Below are 17,545 nucleotides of genomic sequence, written 5' to 3' on the forward strand. Positions count from 1 at the left end.
GACTGATGACCTTAGCAGTTAAGTCCCATAAGATTTCACACTCATTTGAACATTTTTTGAAACTTGGAAAGTACTGAGGGCATTGCACGGATGCCATTTCTTGTCAAACACAACAGCTCCAGTTGCAGGCTCGGCTAACATATGTGTTCATGTTCCGGCAACAATTTCTCGCGTTATTTCCGTATTTTTGTCCACCACTAGAGTGTGCTAATAGAGGAGAGTCAAAGTCGATTCTTGGATGAAGTTATTTCGCATTTGGTTGTTAAAATATTTTTTATTGCGCTTGCAATTTCGACACACTCTCTTTGGCAAGCTTCCTGAAAACAAAGTCAGTTTTGCGTTACATTTTTAATAACGTCATGTTTACGTGATAGGAACGGTATGTTAGTTCTTGAACAGCCTTTGAGAAGATAAAATGAATTACTGAATAAGAATATTATTCGCTGTTTAAAAAAGTCGAACTAGTGTTTATATCTTCGTAACAAAGCTACAAGAAAGCCCATCACGCTGATTAATGTACCCCTAGCACCAAACATAATTTATTTTATTACTGAATAAAAAAGTACTAGGTGTGGTCAAGATATGTTCGACACTTTGTGTACTAGTGGCCTTGCAATCCGCCGACGAACGGTCATTCCGGCGTGTGCGTTCCTCTGGACTTATTTTTTCTAAAAGGTAAACGTTTACTAATTTATTCACCAGAATTATCGTAAAACTACCACCCACCTAATATTACAAAAGACGAATAATAATAATTAAGGTAAAAAGTGAGGGAGAGAGAACAGAAAGGAGAACTCAAATGAGAAGGAACGTGAGACAGTGGGAAGAAAGAAATGTTGTGTTCACAGTCCTTTGCAGTCGAAACAGCATCCGAGGCACACATGTGTAAGGTGTTACAGCGATTGGGCGCCATTTAATAACTGCGTGTTATGTCAAATTCTACCCTTTTGACCTCTGACCATACCAGTATCACTGACATCATACTTGTTGGACATCAATAAGGGAACAAAAGTATCCAGTTCTGGCAGATACCTTCAACACCCTACCCCTCGCTCTCCACAGAAGCGGGTAGAAATATGAACCTTTCCAGCAAATCTGTGTCTTCTTAGGGGATGGAGGTACGGGAGATGGGAGTGGGTAGCGGTGTGAAAACAAATTATCCTTGCCCGACTGCGAAAATGAAGACACTAGTACATTAGAGGTTCTCAGTTCATACCTCCATACTCTGGTCCAGGACGATCCACTCAGCCTGTACACAAGCGAGGGTCCATGGTCACACAGTGGGATGAAAGAGGGGCAGAGTGAGAAGCTACTCACTTACATATATGCTTTTGTACTCTTTACATTCAAATAGATTACGCTGACATACCGTTTTCTGTTTATATAATGTGCTTCTTGAGATGTTATTTGGATACCACTTGATCACGTGTTTTGACGGTATCTGACTTCGAACTCGGAATCAAAGTGATGTTTAGGGAACAGTGTTCGTTTCTGTGCTACCTCTCACGAAGGCTCGGCCTCAAATTATTTACAAGATTTTATTAATGTATGCATTCAGCATATCAAAGCAGAAATAAATATAATTTGGAATGGCTCAAAAATTATTTCAGGAAAGTAGTTTGTAGGCTCATATACTTCATTACGACTCGTTCACAAGCATTTTTTGTGGTGATCTGAAAATGTGTTTGCAACTGGATCAAACGCTTTCGGCAAGGAAAGGAATGGAAAATATTAACAGTATAACACTTTTCGATTGTCTACCAACATGTGTGAACAATAAACAATGAGGCACTGCGACAGGTGTGGTACAATATACGCTACAGTCACTGAAATTAATATACACTCCTGGAAATGGAAAAAAGAACACATTGACACCGGTGTGTCAGACCCACCATACTTGCTCCGGACACTGCGAGAGAGCTGTACAAGCAATGATCACACGCACGGCACAGCGGACACACCAGGAACCGCGGTGTTGGCCGTCGAATGGCGCTAGCTGCGCAGCATTTGTGCACCGCCGCCGTCAGTGTCAGCCAGTTTGCCGTGGCATACGGAGCTCCATCGCAGTCTTTAACACTGGTAGCATGCCGCGACAGCGTGGACGTGAACCGTATGTGCAGTTGACGGACTTTGAGCGAGGGCGTATAGTGGGCATGCGGGAGGCCGGGTGTACGTACCGCCGAATTGCTCAACACGTGGGGCGTGAGGTCTCCACAGTACATCGATGTTGTCGCCAGTGGTCGGCGGAAGGTGCACGTGCACGTCGACCTGGGACCGGACCGCAGCGACGCACGGATGCACGCCAAGACCGTAGGATCCTACGCAGTGCCGTAGGGGACCGCACCGCCACTTCCCAGCAAATTAGGGACACTGTTGCTCCTGGGGTATAGGCGAGGACCATTCGCAACCGTCTCCATGAAGCTGGGCTACGGTCCCGCACACCGTTAGGCCGTCTTCCGCTCACGCCCCAACATCGTGCAGCCCGCCTCCAGTGGTGTCGCGACAGGCGTGAATGGAGGGACGAATGGAGACGTGTCGTCTTCAGCGATGAGAGTCGCTTCTGCCTTGGTGCCAATGATGGTCGTATGCGTGTTTGGCGCCGTGCAGGTGAGCGCCACCATCAGGACTGCATACGACCGAGGCACACAGGGCCAACACCCGGCATCATGGTGTGGGGAGCCATCTCCTACACTGGCCGTACACCACTGGTGATCGTCGAGGGGACACTGAATAGTGCACGGTACATCCATACCGTCATCGAACCCATCGTTCTACCATTCCTAGACCGGCAAGGGAACTTGCACGTCCGCATGTATCCCGTGCCACCCAACGTGCTCTAGAAGGTGTAAGTCAACTACCCTGGCCAGCAAGATCTCCGGATCTGTCCCCCATTGAGCATGTTTGGGACTGGATGAAGCGTCGTCTCACGCGGTCTGCACGTCCAGCACGAACGCTGGTCCAACTGAGGCGCCAGGTGGAAATGGCATGGCAAGCCGTTCCACAGGACTACATCCAGCATCTCTACGATCGTCTCCATGGGAGAATAGCAGCCTGCATTGCTGCGAAAGGTGGATATACACTGTACTAGTGCCGACATTGTTCATGCTCTGTTGCCTGTGTCTATGTGCCTGTGGTTCTGTCAGTGTGATCATGTGATGTATCTGACCCCAGGAATGTGTCAATAAAGTTTCCCCTTCCTGGGACAATGAATTCACGGTGTTCTTATTTCAATTTCCAGGAGTGTAGAAGAAAGTAGCGTAGAAAGGACAATGTTAAAACCGTTACTTACAAAGACGAGTGAAAGAAAATTTTCTAGCCAGTCCTATAAGTATTGAAATTCATTGGACGATGAACTAGTCTGTTTTTAAATATATATTTTTTTCACTAATTATTCTGGTGTCTTATTACAACAGCTGGTATACCCTACAGCTTGTCTGTAAAGGCAAAATCGCAGAATACAGTTCAACATTAATATGATATTCAAGCTTTATCCCACAGTAATTATTTCCAGGTAGCCACAGACAAGCGATGCTGGAAGAATGCTGTTACTTATGCTGTCAGCAGCCGGCCGCGGTGGACATGCGGTTCTAGGCGCTTCACTCCGGAACCGCGGGACTGCTGCGGTCGCAGGTTCGAATCCTGCCTCGGGCATGGATGTGTGTGATGTCTTTAGGTTAGTTAGGTTTAAGTAGTTCTAAGCTCTAGGGGACTGATGACCTCAGATGTTAAGTCCCATAGTGCTCAGAGCCATTTGAACCATTTATGCTGTCAGCAGCGGCTTTAATCCAAATCAGTGCGAGTTCTGAAAGAAGTTGCAGAGTCTTACACTCGTAGAAACCGAGTGGCGTAATCAAGAGGCATCTGTGGTTTGGTAAGCATGTAATACATCGTAAAGAATACTTGACTACGATTTTCAGAATTACCAAGAGTCTGATTGATTCTGCCACAACAGTTGCAAAACATACTAAAGTACCCACAACAAACCAATGTTGACATATAGTTACCATGAAGATCATGATATTACTGGATGATGGTTTTAAGAAACTACACAGTCCAGTCGCATTAATGCGATCATCGCCTACGTTCGATGTCAACGTGCAGTAAACAGTCACAGACTAAATGTAGCAGACTAGCAGTGGAGAGTATGCAGGGTGGTCCATTGATAGTGACCGGGCCAAATATCTCACGAAATAAGCATCAAACGAAAAACTACAAGGAATGAAACTCGTCTAGCTTGAAGGGGGAAACCAGATGGCGCTATGGTTGGCCCGCTAGATGGCGCTGCCAAAGATCAAACGGATATCAACTGCGTTTTTAAAAATGGGAACCCCCATTTTTATTACATATTCGAGTAGTACGTAAAGAAATATAAATGTTTCAGTTGGACCACCTTTTTCGCTTTTTGACAGATGGCGCTGTAATAGTCGCAAACGTATAAGTACGTGATATCACGTAACATTTCGCCAGTGCGGACGGGATTTGCTTCGTAATACATTACCCGTGTTAAAATGGACCGTTTACCAATTGCGGAAAAGGTCGATATCGTGATGATGTATGGCTATTGTGATCACAATGCCCAACGGGCGTGTACTATGTATGCTGCTCGGTGTCCTGGACGACATCATCCAAGTGTCCGGACCGTTCGCCGGATAGTTACGTTATTTAAGGAAACAGGAAGTGTTCAGCCACATGTGAAACGTCAACCACGACCTGCAACAAAGGATGATGCCCAAGTAGGTGTTTTTAGCTGCTTTCGTGGCTAATCCGCACATCAGTAGCAGACAAATTGCGCGAGGATCAGGAATCTCAAAAACGTCGGTGTTAAGAATGCTACATCAACATCGATTGCACCCGTACCATATTTCTATGTACCAGGAATTGCATGGCGACTACTTTGAACGTCGTGTACAGTTCTGCCACTGGGCACAACAGAAATTACGGGACGATGACAGATTTTTAGCACGCGTTCTATTTAGCGACGAAGCGTCATTCACCAACAGCGGTAACGTAAACCGGCATAATATGCACTATTGGGCAACGGAAAACCCACGACAGCTGCGACAAGTGGAACATCAACGACCTTGGCGGATTAATGTATGGTACGGCATTATGGGAGGAAGGATAATTGGCCCTCATATTATCGATGGCAATCTAAATGGTGCTATGTATGCTGATTTCGTACGTAATGTTCTACCGATGTTACTACAAAGTGTTTCACTGCATGACAAAATGGCGATGTACTTCCAACATGATGGATGTCCGGCACATAGCTCGCGTGCGGTTGAAGCGTTATTGAATAGCATATTTCATGAAAGGTGGATTGGTCGTCGAAGTTCAACGGATCTGACGTCCCCGGATTTCTTTCTGTGGGGAAAGTTGAAGGATATTTGCTATCGTGATCCACCGACAACGCGTAACAACCTGCGTCAGCGCATTGTCAGTGCATGTGCGAACATTAAGAAAGGTGGACTACTCGCTGTCGAGAGGAAAGTCGTTACACGTAGTGCCAAATGCATTGAGGTTGACGGAGATGATTTTAGCATTTATTGCATTAATGAGGTATTTACAGGTAATCACGTTGTAACAGCATGCGTTCTCAGAAATGACAATGGTACATGTATCACATTTGAAGAACCGAAATAAAATGTTCAAACGTACCTACGTTCTGTATTTTAATTTAAAAAACCTACCTGTTACCAACTGTTCGTCTAAAATTGTGAGCCATATGTTTGTGACTATCACAAAGCGAAAAAAGTGGTTCAAGTAAAACGTTCATATTTCTTTAGGTACTACACGAATATGTAATAAAAATGGGGGTTGCTATTTAAAAAAAAAAAAAAACGCAGCTGATATCCGTTTGACCTATGGCAGTGCCATCTAGCGGGCCAACCATAGCGTTTGACGTATGGCAGCGCCATCTAGCGGGCCAACCATAGCGCCATCTGGTTTCCCCCTTCAAGCTAGACATGTTTCGTTCTTTGTAGTTTTTCGTTTGACTCTTATTTCGTGAGATATTTTGCCCGGTCACAATCAATGGACCACCCTGTATAAAGCATGTCGGACGACGCGGAAAACAGTGGTGTCGTTGACTAATTCTGACTTCCAGAATGGCATATCATTGGCTTTCGGGTCAAGAGTGGAAGCATCTCCGAAATGGCTAAGTTTATAAATGGTTCGCATGCCGCTGTGGTTAAAGTATATCGTTCTTGGAAAAATGGCGCTATTCAAAACAGGCTCTGAGACAACTGTGGCGCACCACGGATCATAGAGGACAGGGGTGAACGGCGGCTGCGGAGGAACTGATGAGCATCTGACCGCCCAGATGAACCAAGGGGCTGCCAACAGTGTCTCCTCTACGACCTTTAACAGAACACTGCTTCGTATGGCCTCGCGCAGCAGGCGCCTGGTTCATGGACAGATGCTGACTGCTGTTCATCGGCGAAGAAGACTGGAATTTGCGCTCCTGTACCGCAGCTGGGCGTCCACTGGATGGTGACGAGTGACCTATTCAGATGAATCACGTTTTATGTTTCATCAGACAGATGGCCTTTGGCGAGTCCAACCCTGCAACAAACGTCGGAAGGAACGACCCACGCCGGAGGTGGTGGCATTTTGGTCTGGGGAATGTTTAAGTGGCATTCCCGTGTGATCTCGTAATTCTGGCTGTCACGATGGATCGAGACAAATACGCATCTGTTCTTGAGGATCATGTGCACCCCAACATGCAGTTTTTTCCTCGGCACTATGACATTACCAACAGGACAATGCGAAGTGTCAAACAGTTCGCAGTGCAGTGCGTCGTTCGACGAGCACCAGGATGAGTTACCATACTGTCCTGCCCACCAAACTCCCTGGATTTAAACACAGTAGGGAGGTTGTGTTGGGAACACCCCGATCGTGCTGTATGCGCCATAGATCCTCAACCGAGAAACCTAGCACAACTGGCCATAGAATGTTTCCAGAGCCCTGTCGGTACCTTCCAGAACCATACTGACTCTCTTCCTGCATGTCTCGCAGCGGTCTGCGCTGCAGATGTGGTTATGCAGGCTTTTCACAGGTGGTCACATTAATGTGACTGGACAGTGCAAATCTGACACCAAAAATGGTGCAGGTGATCGTATGTACGTTGTGGATCTGATTATCTGGTTATTCAACTACTTTCTAAAATGTTTAATACATTAAGATAAAGGAGGGTAAGATTACAAACCACAGTTCCTTCGTCTACATCTCTCTGTGCCACTACGCCTTCTAGGACACCCCCTTCCTCTGCAACGTGGGAGTACCTGTAATTTAATGAAATTATTGATTAATAATTTAAGAGTAATTAATTCGTTTCGATAACAGTTAGTGTGCAAAGAGTAAAAGATTTGAAGTGTAATGTTACACAAACATTTTGCAAAAGGATTATTGATTTTTATCTGACATAACATATGCGGGGTGGTCAGAAACAGTCTAAAAACCTTGTAAGGGTGGTGCAGGGTAGGTTGTGCAGCGAAAAAACTGTTCCGCGCTTTCCAATTTAATTAGTTTTGAATTTTTGGCAATCAGGTAGTTGCGGGCACAAATTCAAGCACTTGCGCGCACAAAATGTGGTAAGTAACAGGTAGCTGTGAGTCCGTGAGCTACCACTTGCTGAAATGCCTATTCCCATCCAAACCATGCCTTTTTCGGAAGTGATAAATTTAAGCTATGTGAGCTAAAGCTAAGTTTGTTCGGTTTGAGGAAAAGAAACGAAGAAGGCGTTTGGCGGTACCATCTCTGTCAGGCTGCTTGAATTTGCATGTCGAACGATTTGATTGGATAAAATCAATGCCACTTAAACAGGAAACGGCACAATGTATCGAATTGTCAAAAATTATTTCTCAGCAGATCTTACCCTGAAACCCTCTTACAAGCTTTTCAGACTCCTTCTGACCACCCTGTATAGTGCTATTTTACAGAAATAAACAGCTCGCAGTTACATTTCAGGATGATTTTCTCTTGATACGCATCGTACCCACTTTGTAATACAGTAGCAGACAGGAGCAAGCAGTCATTAACAACTGACTTAGCGATTTAATAAGAACAGGTACAAGTAAAAAAAGGATTTAAGAGATTTTTCACTGCCTGACCTATTACTATGGCGACGACGGAAAGTGAAGGAAATGGTTTTACGAATAATTGATTCTACGCGCGAACAATGATCAGTGATAACCAAATAATACAATTGGAGTGTAATGTGGTTAAAAGACTTCTGGGTTCACAGAAAGAATTTTTCACTCTGCAGACGTCAGGTATGCGACCCGCCATAAAAAAGAAATACACTAAATTAAAGAAAAGCATCTTCGATGGTGTAATGAGCCACGGTAAATTTCCTCAATTATAAGCCATGGAGTAATGATTTTTAGCACTCCTGTTTATCTGTCTAGGCTGGATTGCATCTACTAGTACTGCCACATGTGCAGTGTGACTCAACTGAACTGTTCGCCACGAATAATTCCGGCATGTCCAAGATATCAAAGTTTTGCTTTCATCAAGATGAAATGCAGGAAACTCCTCACTAAACGGCGTAGATTCTCCCTTCATAATTATATTACAGAGCTACCAGTATTAACTTTGTTTTAACTGGAGCTGTAACAATTTCTGCTGCAAATTTTTTTAATCATCAATCTTGCCACTGGTTTGATGTGGCCCGCCACGAATTACTCTCCTGTGTCAACCTTTTTACATCAGAGTACCCCTTGCAAACTGTTTACTGAATGTAATCCAATCTCTGTCTTCCTCTATAATTTTTACCCTCTACAGCTTCCTCTAGTACCATCGAAGTTATTCCCTGATGTCTTAATAGATGTCCTGTCATTCTGACCCTTCTTCATCTAAATCTACATCTACGTGATTACTCTGCTATTCACAATAAAGTGCATGGCAGAGGGTTCAATGTACCACCTTCAAGCTGTCTCTCTAGCCTTCCACTCTCGAACGGCGCGGGGGAGAAACGAGCACTTAAATTTTTCTATGCGAGCCCTGATTTCTCTTATTTTATCGTGATGATCATTTCTCCCCATGTATGTGGGTGTCAACAGAATGTTTTCACAATCGGAGGAGAAAACTGGTGATTGACATTTCACGAGAAGATCCCGTTGCAACGAAAAACGCCTTTGTTTTAATGACTGCCACACCAATTCACGGTGTTTTCCATATATTCCTTTCGCCGTCGATTCTGCAGAGAATTTCGTTTCTTATTTGTCAGTGCACATAATTTTCAACTTTCTTCTGTAGCACCACATCTAAAAGGTTTCGACTCTCTTCTTTTCCGGTTTCCCCAGAGTCAATGTTTCACTACCATACAATGCTATGCTCCAAACGTACATTCTTAGAAATTTCTTCCTCAAATTAAGGCCTATGTTTGATATTAGTAGGCTTTTCTTGGTCAGGAATGTTCTTTATGCCTGTGTTAGTCTGCGTTTTATGTACCCCTCGCTCCGTCCGTCATGGGTTATTTCGTGGCATAGGTAGCAAAATTCCTTAACTTCGTCTACTTCGCGATCGCCTATTCTGATATTAAGTTTGTCGCTGTTCTCATTTCTGCTAAACCTTATAAGTTTCGTCCTTCTCCGATTTACACTCAATACATATTCCGTACTCAATAGACTATTCATTCCATTCAACACATTCTGTAATTCTTCTTCACTTTCGCCGAGGATGACAATGTAATCCGCGAATATTATCATTGATAGCCTTTCACCTTGAACTTTAATCCCATTCTAGAATCTTCCTTTTATTTCCGTCATTGCTTCTTCGAGATACAGATTTAACGGCAGGGGATATTGACTACGTTCTAGCCTCACACCCTTTTTTTATCCGAGCACTTGGTTTTGGTCATCCACTCTTATTATTCCATCTTGGCTCTTGTGCTTATTGTATAGTACCCGTCTCTCGCTAAGCGTACCCCTATTTTTGTCAGAATTTCGAACATTTTGTGCCATTTTACATTGTCGAACGCTTTTTGAGGTCGACAGAAGCTACGAACGTGTCTTGCTTTTTCTTCAGTGTTGCTTCCATTATCAACTGCAACGTCAGCATTGCCTCTCTGGACCCTTTATCTTTCCTAAAGCCAAACTGATCGTCGTCTACCAGATCCTCAATTTTCTTTCCCGTTCTTCTGTACACCATTCTTGTCAGCAACTTGGATGCATGAGCTGTTAAGCTGATTGTTTGATAATTCTCGCGCTTGTCAGCTCTTACTGCCAATATCTTAGATCTAAGGCAAAGGAATTCAACGGCGTGTGCCTCCTCAATATCCGATTACTAGTTTCGGCGCAATTACAATATTTACATCTTAAGATTTATCTGTTTTGAACGCGTAACCGACTGCTGCCTTTTGTGGAAGTTGATATTGTTATATGGAACTGTCCCCTCAGGCTGGTGGGGCGTTCCTACTCGATGTAGTTTTGAGAGTCCGCTTATAAAAGTGGAGTCGTGGAGAAAAGTTTAATTTAAAACTTATACTATCATACTTGGCTGCATGTGGTTGAACCGACACATCAACTGGAAGGTAAAGGACGTGGCATCTGAAGATGATTCACCAGTTAACTACGTTAACAGTTGTTACTACAGTTCCATTTAAAAGTGACTGTACGTCATTTAGTGGGGACCCTTTCACATTTCATTTCGGTCCTTTAAACAGTTCAGGACTTATTAGAGGTGAACAGCTTATCTGAACCATCATGAATCCAAATCCAGTAAACAGCAACAACTGCACCAAGGGAAATTACGTTTTGAAGTGCAGTACACATTATGGAACTAGAATGCTGTGATTTTCAATGAACAATACATAGAATAAACAACTGAGGACAAATAGGCATTATACAGACCGGGAAAAAAGAACTTTTGATGATATGTGTTAAGTGCAGTGATAGCAGGAAATGATGACTTGGTACAAAAACCATTTAGATTCTAGCTTTATTGGATGTTGTTCATTAACATGCGAGCAAGGACCGAGGACCTCAGCAGTTTAGCCCCATAAGCACTTACCACAAATTTCCAATTTTAATGCACACTAAATGCTGAACACACAGTCCTCTTCAAACTACTTTTTCCCCACTCAACTATGTTTCACTCTTATAGTAATTTATTTGATTAACTCCTGCTATTTCAAAGCAAATCTATGTTTTACATAATCTTATTCAGCAACATGGGAGTATCTCACTTCTGGGTGCATAATTTACTTCATTACATACTTCCCATCTTTGTTAACTTCTGCTTTCTCGAGAACAATATTCTGTTGAACCTTCTCTTTCTTTACTGCTTCCTTTCTTATGTTACTTTTATGAATAAGCTACTTTCTTTTGGCTGTTTTTTTTTTTACGTCCTAACAAAGGCAACTCCTGAAACTTTCATACTAACTTTTACGTTTATGTACTTAAATTGAGAGGGTTTCTCAACTTTCTCATATATGTTATTGAGGCATTTGGAAATCTCAAGAGGTTTTTTCCTGTGTTCTAACTTTGCACAATAACAATATTAGACCCTAAGCATCTGGGAAAGATGTAACATACTCTCTAAGAAATGAAAAAAAATAAAAATAAAAAAAGAGAACGACGGCGCATCACAAAGGAATTATCTTAATGAAACGAAAATCTGTATGTGATGTACACGAACAGACAAACAAATGATAACAATTTTAGAAAAAAACTGGATGATATACTCAAGAGAAAGAGCTTCACAAACGGAGCAAGCCAATAATGCGTTGGTCCAGTAGTGGTCCTGATGCAAGCAGTTATTCGGACTGGCATTGATTGACAAAGTTCTGTATGTCCTCCTGAGGAATATCGCAACAAATTCTGTCTGGATGGGAAAGGATCCACCTTGGTACAAAAAACATATAAGGAAGTTGCTGAGAAAGCAGAGAATTTTGCACAGTTGTTTTAAACGTGGTCATTGTCCTGCTGACAAACAGAAATTATGCGAAATGAAAGCAGCTGTCAGAAGGACAATGAGAATTTGAAAGCAATATTTTGTCTGCAGATTCTAAAAATAACCCCCAAAAAATTTGGTCATACATAAAGTCTATGAACGCTATAAATAATTCAATACATTCTCTTGCTAGCAGTATGTGTAATATAACTGATGATGCTAAACAGAAGGCCGAAATTGTACTGCCGGCCAGAGTGGTTGAGCGGTTCTAGGCACTTCAGTCTGGAACCGCACGACCGCTACGGTCTCAGGTTCGAATCCTGCCTCGGGAATGGATGTGTGTGATGTCCTTAGGTTAGTTAGGTTTAAGTAGTTCTAAGTTCTAGAGGACTGATGACCTCAGAAGTTAAGTCCCATAGTGCTCGGAGCCATTTGAATTTGAAATTCTACTAAGATCCTTAGACGCCAGGAATGCATCCGGCCCAGACAGTATCCCCGTAAGATTATATGTTGAATATGCTACAAATATAGCACCATTCTTATCTATCATCTACCAAGAACATTGGAACAGCGGAAAGTTCCATGGGACTGGAAGAAGGCCCAGGTCATGGCAATCTATAAAAAGGGTAGAAAATCGGATGCACATAATTACCGGCCAATTTCACTAACATCGATTTGTTGTACAATCATGAAACATATTTTGTGTTCAGACATGATAACCTTTCTAGACTCTGAGAAGCTCATCTGCAGAAACAAGCACGGTTTTAGGAAACAGCGGTCATGCGAGACACAGCTGGCCCTCTTTGTGCGTGATATACAACAGGCTCTAGATAACGGCTTCCAGATTAATGCCATATTTCTCGACTTTCGAAAGGCGTTAGACTCAGTTCCGCACTGTCGCTTGCCCCAAAAAGTGCTCGCTTACAGCCTATCCGATGACATATGCGGATCGATAGACAGTTTTGTAACAGGCAGGGAGCAGTATGTTGTCCTGAACGGGGTGACTTCAACAGAAACAAACGTAACTTCAGGTGTGCCCCAGGGCAGTGTAACAGGTCCGATGATTTTTACGATTTACATAAACGATCTGGTTGATAGTATTGACAGCGGCAGTAGAATGTTTCCCGATGATGCTGTAGTCTGCAGGAAAGTAGTAGCACACGAAAATTTTGAACAAATCAATGATGATTTGCAGAAAATAAATGCGTGGTGTAATGACTGGCAGTTATCTCCCAATATTATTAAGTGCAACCTACTGCGTACAACAAGGCGAAAATCCCCATTAATGTACGAGTACAAAATAAACGCCCAGTCTTTGGAAGCGGTAACATCCGTCAAGTATCTGGGTGTGACTATTCGAAATGATCTCAAATGGAATGATCAGATTACAGAAGTAATGGGCAAGGCGAACTGTAGATTGTGATTTATTGGTAGAATCCTGAAGCGATGCAGTCCTTCAAGAAATGAAATAGCGTACATTACGTTAGTTCGTCCAGTCTTAGAGTATTGTTCGTCTGTATGGGACCCTTACCAGTTGGGTCTGATTCAAGAGATTGAGAAGGTCCAAAGAAGAGCGGCAAGATTCGTGACTGGTACATTTAGTCATCGCGAGAGCCTTACAAACCTCACAGAAAGTTTGAAGTGGGACACACTTTCAGAAAGACGGCGTGCTAAGTGGAAGGGGCTGCTCACTAAATTCCGTAATCCGATCTTCGTCGAGGATGTAGAGCGTATATTATTACCACCAACTTTCAAATTACGCAATGATCACCATTCAAAGATAAGGGAAATTAGAGTTCGTGCTGAGGCGTTCAGACATTCGTTTTTCCCTCGCGCGATCCGCGAGTGGAACAGACGGGGGGAAATATGACTTTGGCGCGAATTGTGCCCTCCGCCACACACCGCTTGGTGGCTAGCGCAGTATATATGTAGATGTTAGATTGCCAAAATCCTGAGATGGATGGAAGGCCCTGCCCTTAAAACTCCAAACATTCTCAACTGAGGAGAGATCCGGTGACATTTCTGGCTAACGCACAGTTTGGCAAGCACGAAGGTAAGTCGTAGAAATTGGTGCCTCGTGTGGGCGGCCGTTATCTTGCTCACATATAGGACCAGGATGGCTTGCCATGACGGGCAACAAAACGGGTCGTAGAGTGTCATCAACTTATCTCTGTGCTGTAAGGGTGCCGCGGATAACAACCAAAGGTCCTGCTAAGAAAAGGATTCGCACCCCAGACGTCCTGGTTGTCAGCCCATACGGCGTGTGACAGTGAGGTTGATTTTCTACCACTGTCCAGGGTGTCTCCAGACGCATCTTCGGTCTGTAATCTCATTGAGTAGAACTTTGTTCAGTGATGAATCCCACATCGAAGTGAGCCCGATGACTAATTGAGAAAGTGCGGAGCATTACGGGCAGGGCCATCCAACCAGCTCGGAATTTTGGCGACCTGACGCGCCAACTGGACACAGTTTCGTGTGATATCCCTCAGGAGGGTATCCAAAAACACTGTCAATCAATGCCAAGCCGAATAACTGCTTCCAACAGGGCCAGATGTATACTAACACGTTATTGACTTGCTCAGTTAGTGAAAGCCTCTCTTTTCAATAAATCATCCATTTTTTCTTAAATTGTAATCATCTGTTTGTCTGTACGTATACATCACATCTACCTATTTCCGTCCTGTTCGGATAATTATTTCGTGGTGCGTAGGTTTTTTGCCTTGGAGTGTATGTACTCGAATAATTGCTGACTTTTGATGCAACTGTTAATATATTCAGTATTAAATTTGTCACTAACAACTAACTGGAGATTAAAACAAGAAAACTACTCATGGATGAATTATTATTTAACATCACACTGTTGTAGACAAGACTGAATTAAAGTCTACAAAGATTGTTGGTCATAGTTACTAAATCGAATATTTTTATTAGTAAATGTAATTTCTAAAGCAAATGTAATAGTTTATAGTTAACATTTCTTCTAATCCTTAAAACGTTAATACTATGAACCAAATGGTGAAGAATTTCTGTTGTATGACAACTCTGTAAGACAAACATATAAACGCTCTTTGTTATGGAAAAATACAAGATGATATCTTAAACATTTGGAATATATCTTATTACACAGCAAATGGGACTGACGTATGAATAAGAAAACAATATGGCGAAATCTGTAGGTTGTGACGACATTATGCATAAGTTAGTTTTCAACAGAAGCATTGTAGAGTTATAAGCTACATTTACTAAATCAACATGATGTGAAAACTGCAACTATACTTTTTTGTTTCAGGATATCCTAAGAAAACATTTCTTACCGACACATATCTCTCTCTCACTCTAACTCCTCTGCCACACGTTACACTGCAGGGCGTCCATTCTGTCCACTCGCTGCTTAAACAGTTTACACGCTCGCGTGATTCTCTCTCTGCTGACATATTGTCATTGTTATCAGTGTCACTTGGAAACGGCGTTGCCAGATCGTTTACACTGTTTTCGTCATCAGTACCTTGAAGTGATTCCTCCATATCATCACCGTTGTGTTGACCTGAAATATACATTGGTTGTACCAAATAAATTATGTGCTGAGAAATTGCCATTACTTAACAAGACAAAGAGACTAAATTTCTATAAGGTAAGTGAAGTGAAATTTAATGTGTCTTAGATTTTCTATGAGTGAGTGAACATGATGATAGAAATATTGTAATGGAGGAAGTAGAGGCATTTTAATAAAATATACCTTATTGGATAACTATTAGGATTATCGCCAAGGTAATGTGTATAAATTAGTTACAGTATTCTGGAACAAGGAATAATGTCAGTACAACGAAAAAAAAAACAGTACAAGGGCGCAAATTTAACTTTTTTTAATTCACTCGATGACTAGTTTAGGAGCGGGATCAATTTTCAAATCATCGTGACGTAGGCAAAAACGATACTTCCAAAATGCGAAAACCATGTCAAAAATATGCAAACGGTTACAGAGCATACAGATAACTGCTCGTTTGCACATTTTTGACATGATTTTCGCATTTTCGGGAATACAATATTTGACTCTGTTACGACGATTTGAAAATGGGTTCCCGGCCCGAAACCAGCCATTGAGTGAATAAAAAAAGTAAAATTTTCAGCTTTGGGTTGGTTTCTTCGGTGAACTGATTAATAGAAGTTGCTGATCCACAGACGTTCTAGCATGCTGGAAGTTCGTACGGTGTAATGTTTTCGAAAGATGTTGTACTTCACTTAGCATATAAGTTTACACTAAATAAATGCGGTACGTATGTCACATGAGCTTTCTTGTTAAAATACTAATTTGGTTTACACAACAGCACTATGTACTATGTGAAAATGGAGTATATTATGGCGGTAGTGATAATACCTATTGCTTTAAGTAATGAATTACTTATTGTTATGAGGAAGCGTTAAAAAAAATTTAATAATTTTGCTACAACTCGTGACTTCCACTTGTGATAAAGCACTGATAAGTAGAAAGTGTTAAGCGGCATTGCTGTTTGAATTGTATGAAAGAATTGTAGGCTTCTTCAGAAACTGTTTGGAGTGGAATCTCTTACGTTAAAGAAAGGCATATGCATACTACTCGTAAGTTCAGCATAATCGGTACAGTTTTTCGGAGACTCTTAGTTTTACTTTCCATTTCTTATATTGCCACATTATTCGAATTCGAGAAGTAGGCATTGGAGATTGCTAATTGAGAAACCGAATATTTGGTGGATGATACGTTTGTTTTGTGGCGGCATGAAAGGAAGGAACTGCGCCTTTTCAGAAACATCTCAACGTGATCGACACAAAGATTCAGTTTACCATTGAGGTGGAGACAGGCAGAAGACTGAATTTTCTTAATGAGCTAGTTTTCAAGAAAGAAAATAATAGCTTGGGCCACACGATTTGCAGAAACCCCGCGCACAGAGACCGTTACCTACACCGGAATTCGAGCCACCACCCACAACAAAAGCGAGGCATCATAAAAACGGTCCGCAGCTTGTGGTCGTGCGGTAGCGTTCTCGCTTCCCGCGCCCGGGTTCCCGGGTTCGATTCCCGGCGGGGTCAGGGATTTTCTCTGCCTCGTGATGACTGGGTGTTGTGTGATGTCCTTAGGTTAGTTAGGTTTAAGTAGTTCTAAGTTCTAGGGGACTGATGACCATAGATGTTGAGTCCCATAGTGCTCAGAGCCATTTTCATGAAACCGTTTGCAGACAGAGCAAGAAAAATCTGCGAACAAGAGCTGCGCGACGCAGAATTAAAACATGTTACCAACGCACTTCTCGAGGATGGTTATTCGTTGGCTGAGATGAAAGGAGCGCTAAGACTACCGCGTAGAAATCATAGCGATGCCCAAGCGCCAGTGAAATCGAACGTTCCCTGCCTTTCATTGAAGACGTAACTGACCTCATAGGAAAAATCTTGAAAAGCGAAACATCTTGGTACTCTACAAACCCGCCAGGAAGATACAAGAGCACGTAAAATCAGCCAAGGCTGCTCGCCAACCACTGGAAAAAGCAAGAATTTGTAGGATTCCGTGTAGTTGTGGGGATGTACGCATCGGTACTAAAAGAAAAAAAAAACGACTAAAAGAGCACTAGGACAACTGCAGAAGAGGGAAGATTGACAGATCAAGTGGATGCGATGAAAGGTT

The 17,545-nt window shown here is 42.5% G+C and overlaps 1 protein-coding gene across 1 annotated transcript in view; it reads right to left on the reverse strand.

Annotated features, from left to right (window-relative positions):
• The window catches only part of LOC126474109 (spondin-1-like), a 193,773-nt gene that overhangs the window by 14,169 nt on the left and 162,059 nt on the right, over positions 1 to 17,545 (reverse strand). The window contains exons 12-13 of the mRNA XM_050101534.1: positions 15,210 to 15,439; positions 7,208 to 7,283 (exon numbers count right to left, since the gene is read on the reverse strand). Of these exons, the coding sequence (XP_049957491.1) occupies positions 7,208 to 7,283; positions 15,210 to 15,439 (306 nt within the window). The remainder of the gene's footprint in view (positions 1 to 7,207; positions 7,284 to 15,209; positions 15,440 to 17,545) is intronic.

Source organism: Schistocerca serialis, chromosome 4, assembly GCF_023864345.2.
Source record: "Schistocerca serialis cubense isolate TAMUIC-IGC-003099 chromosome 4, iqSchSeri2.2, whole genome shotgun sequence".
Lineage (NCBI taxonomy): Eukaryota > Metazoa > Arthropoda > Insecta > Orthoptera > Acrididae > Schistocerca > Schistocerca serialis.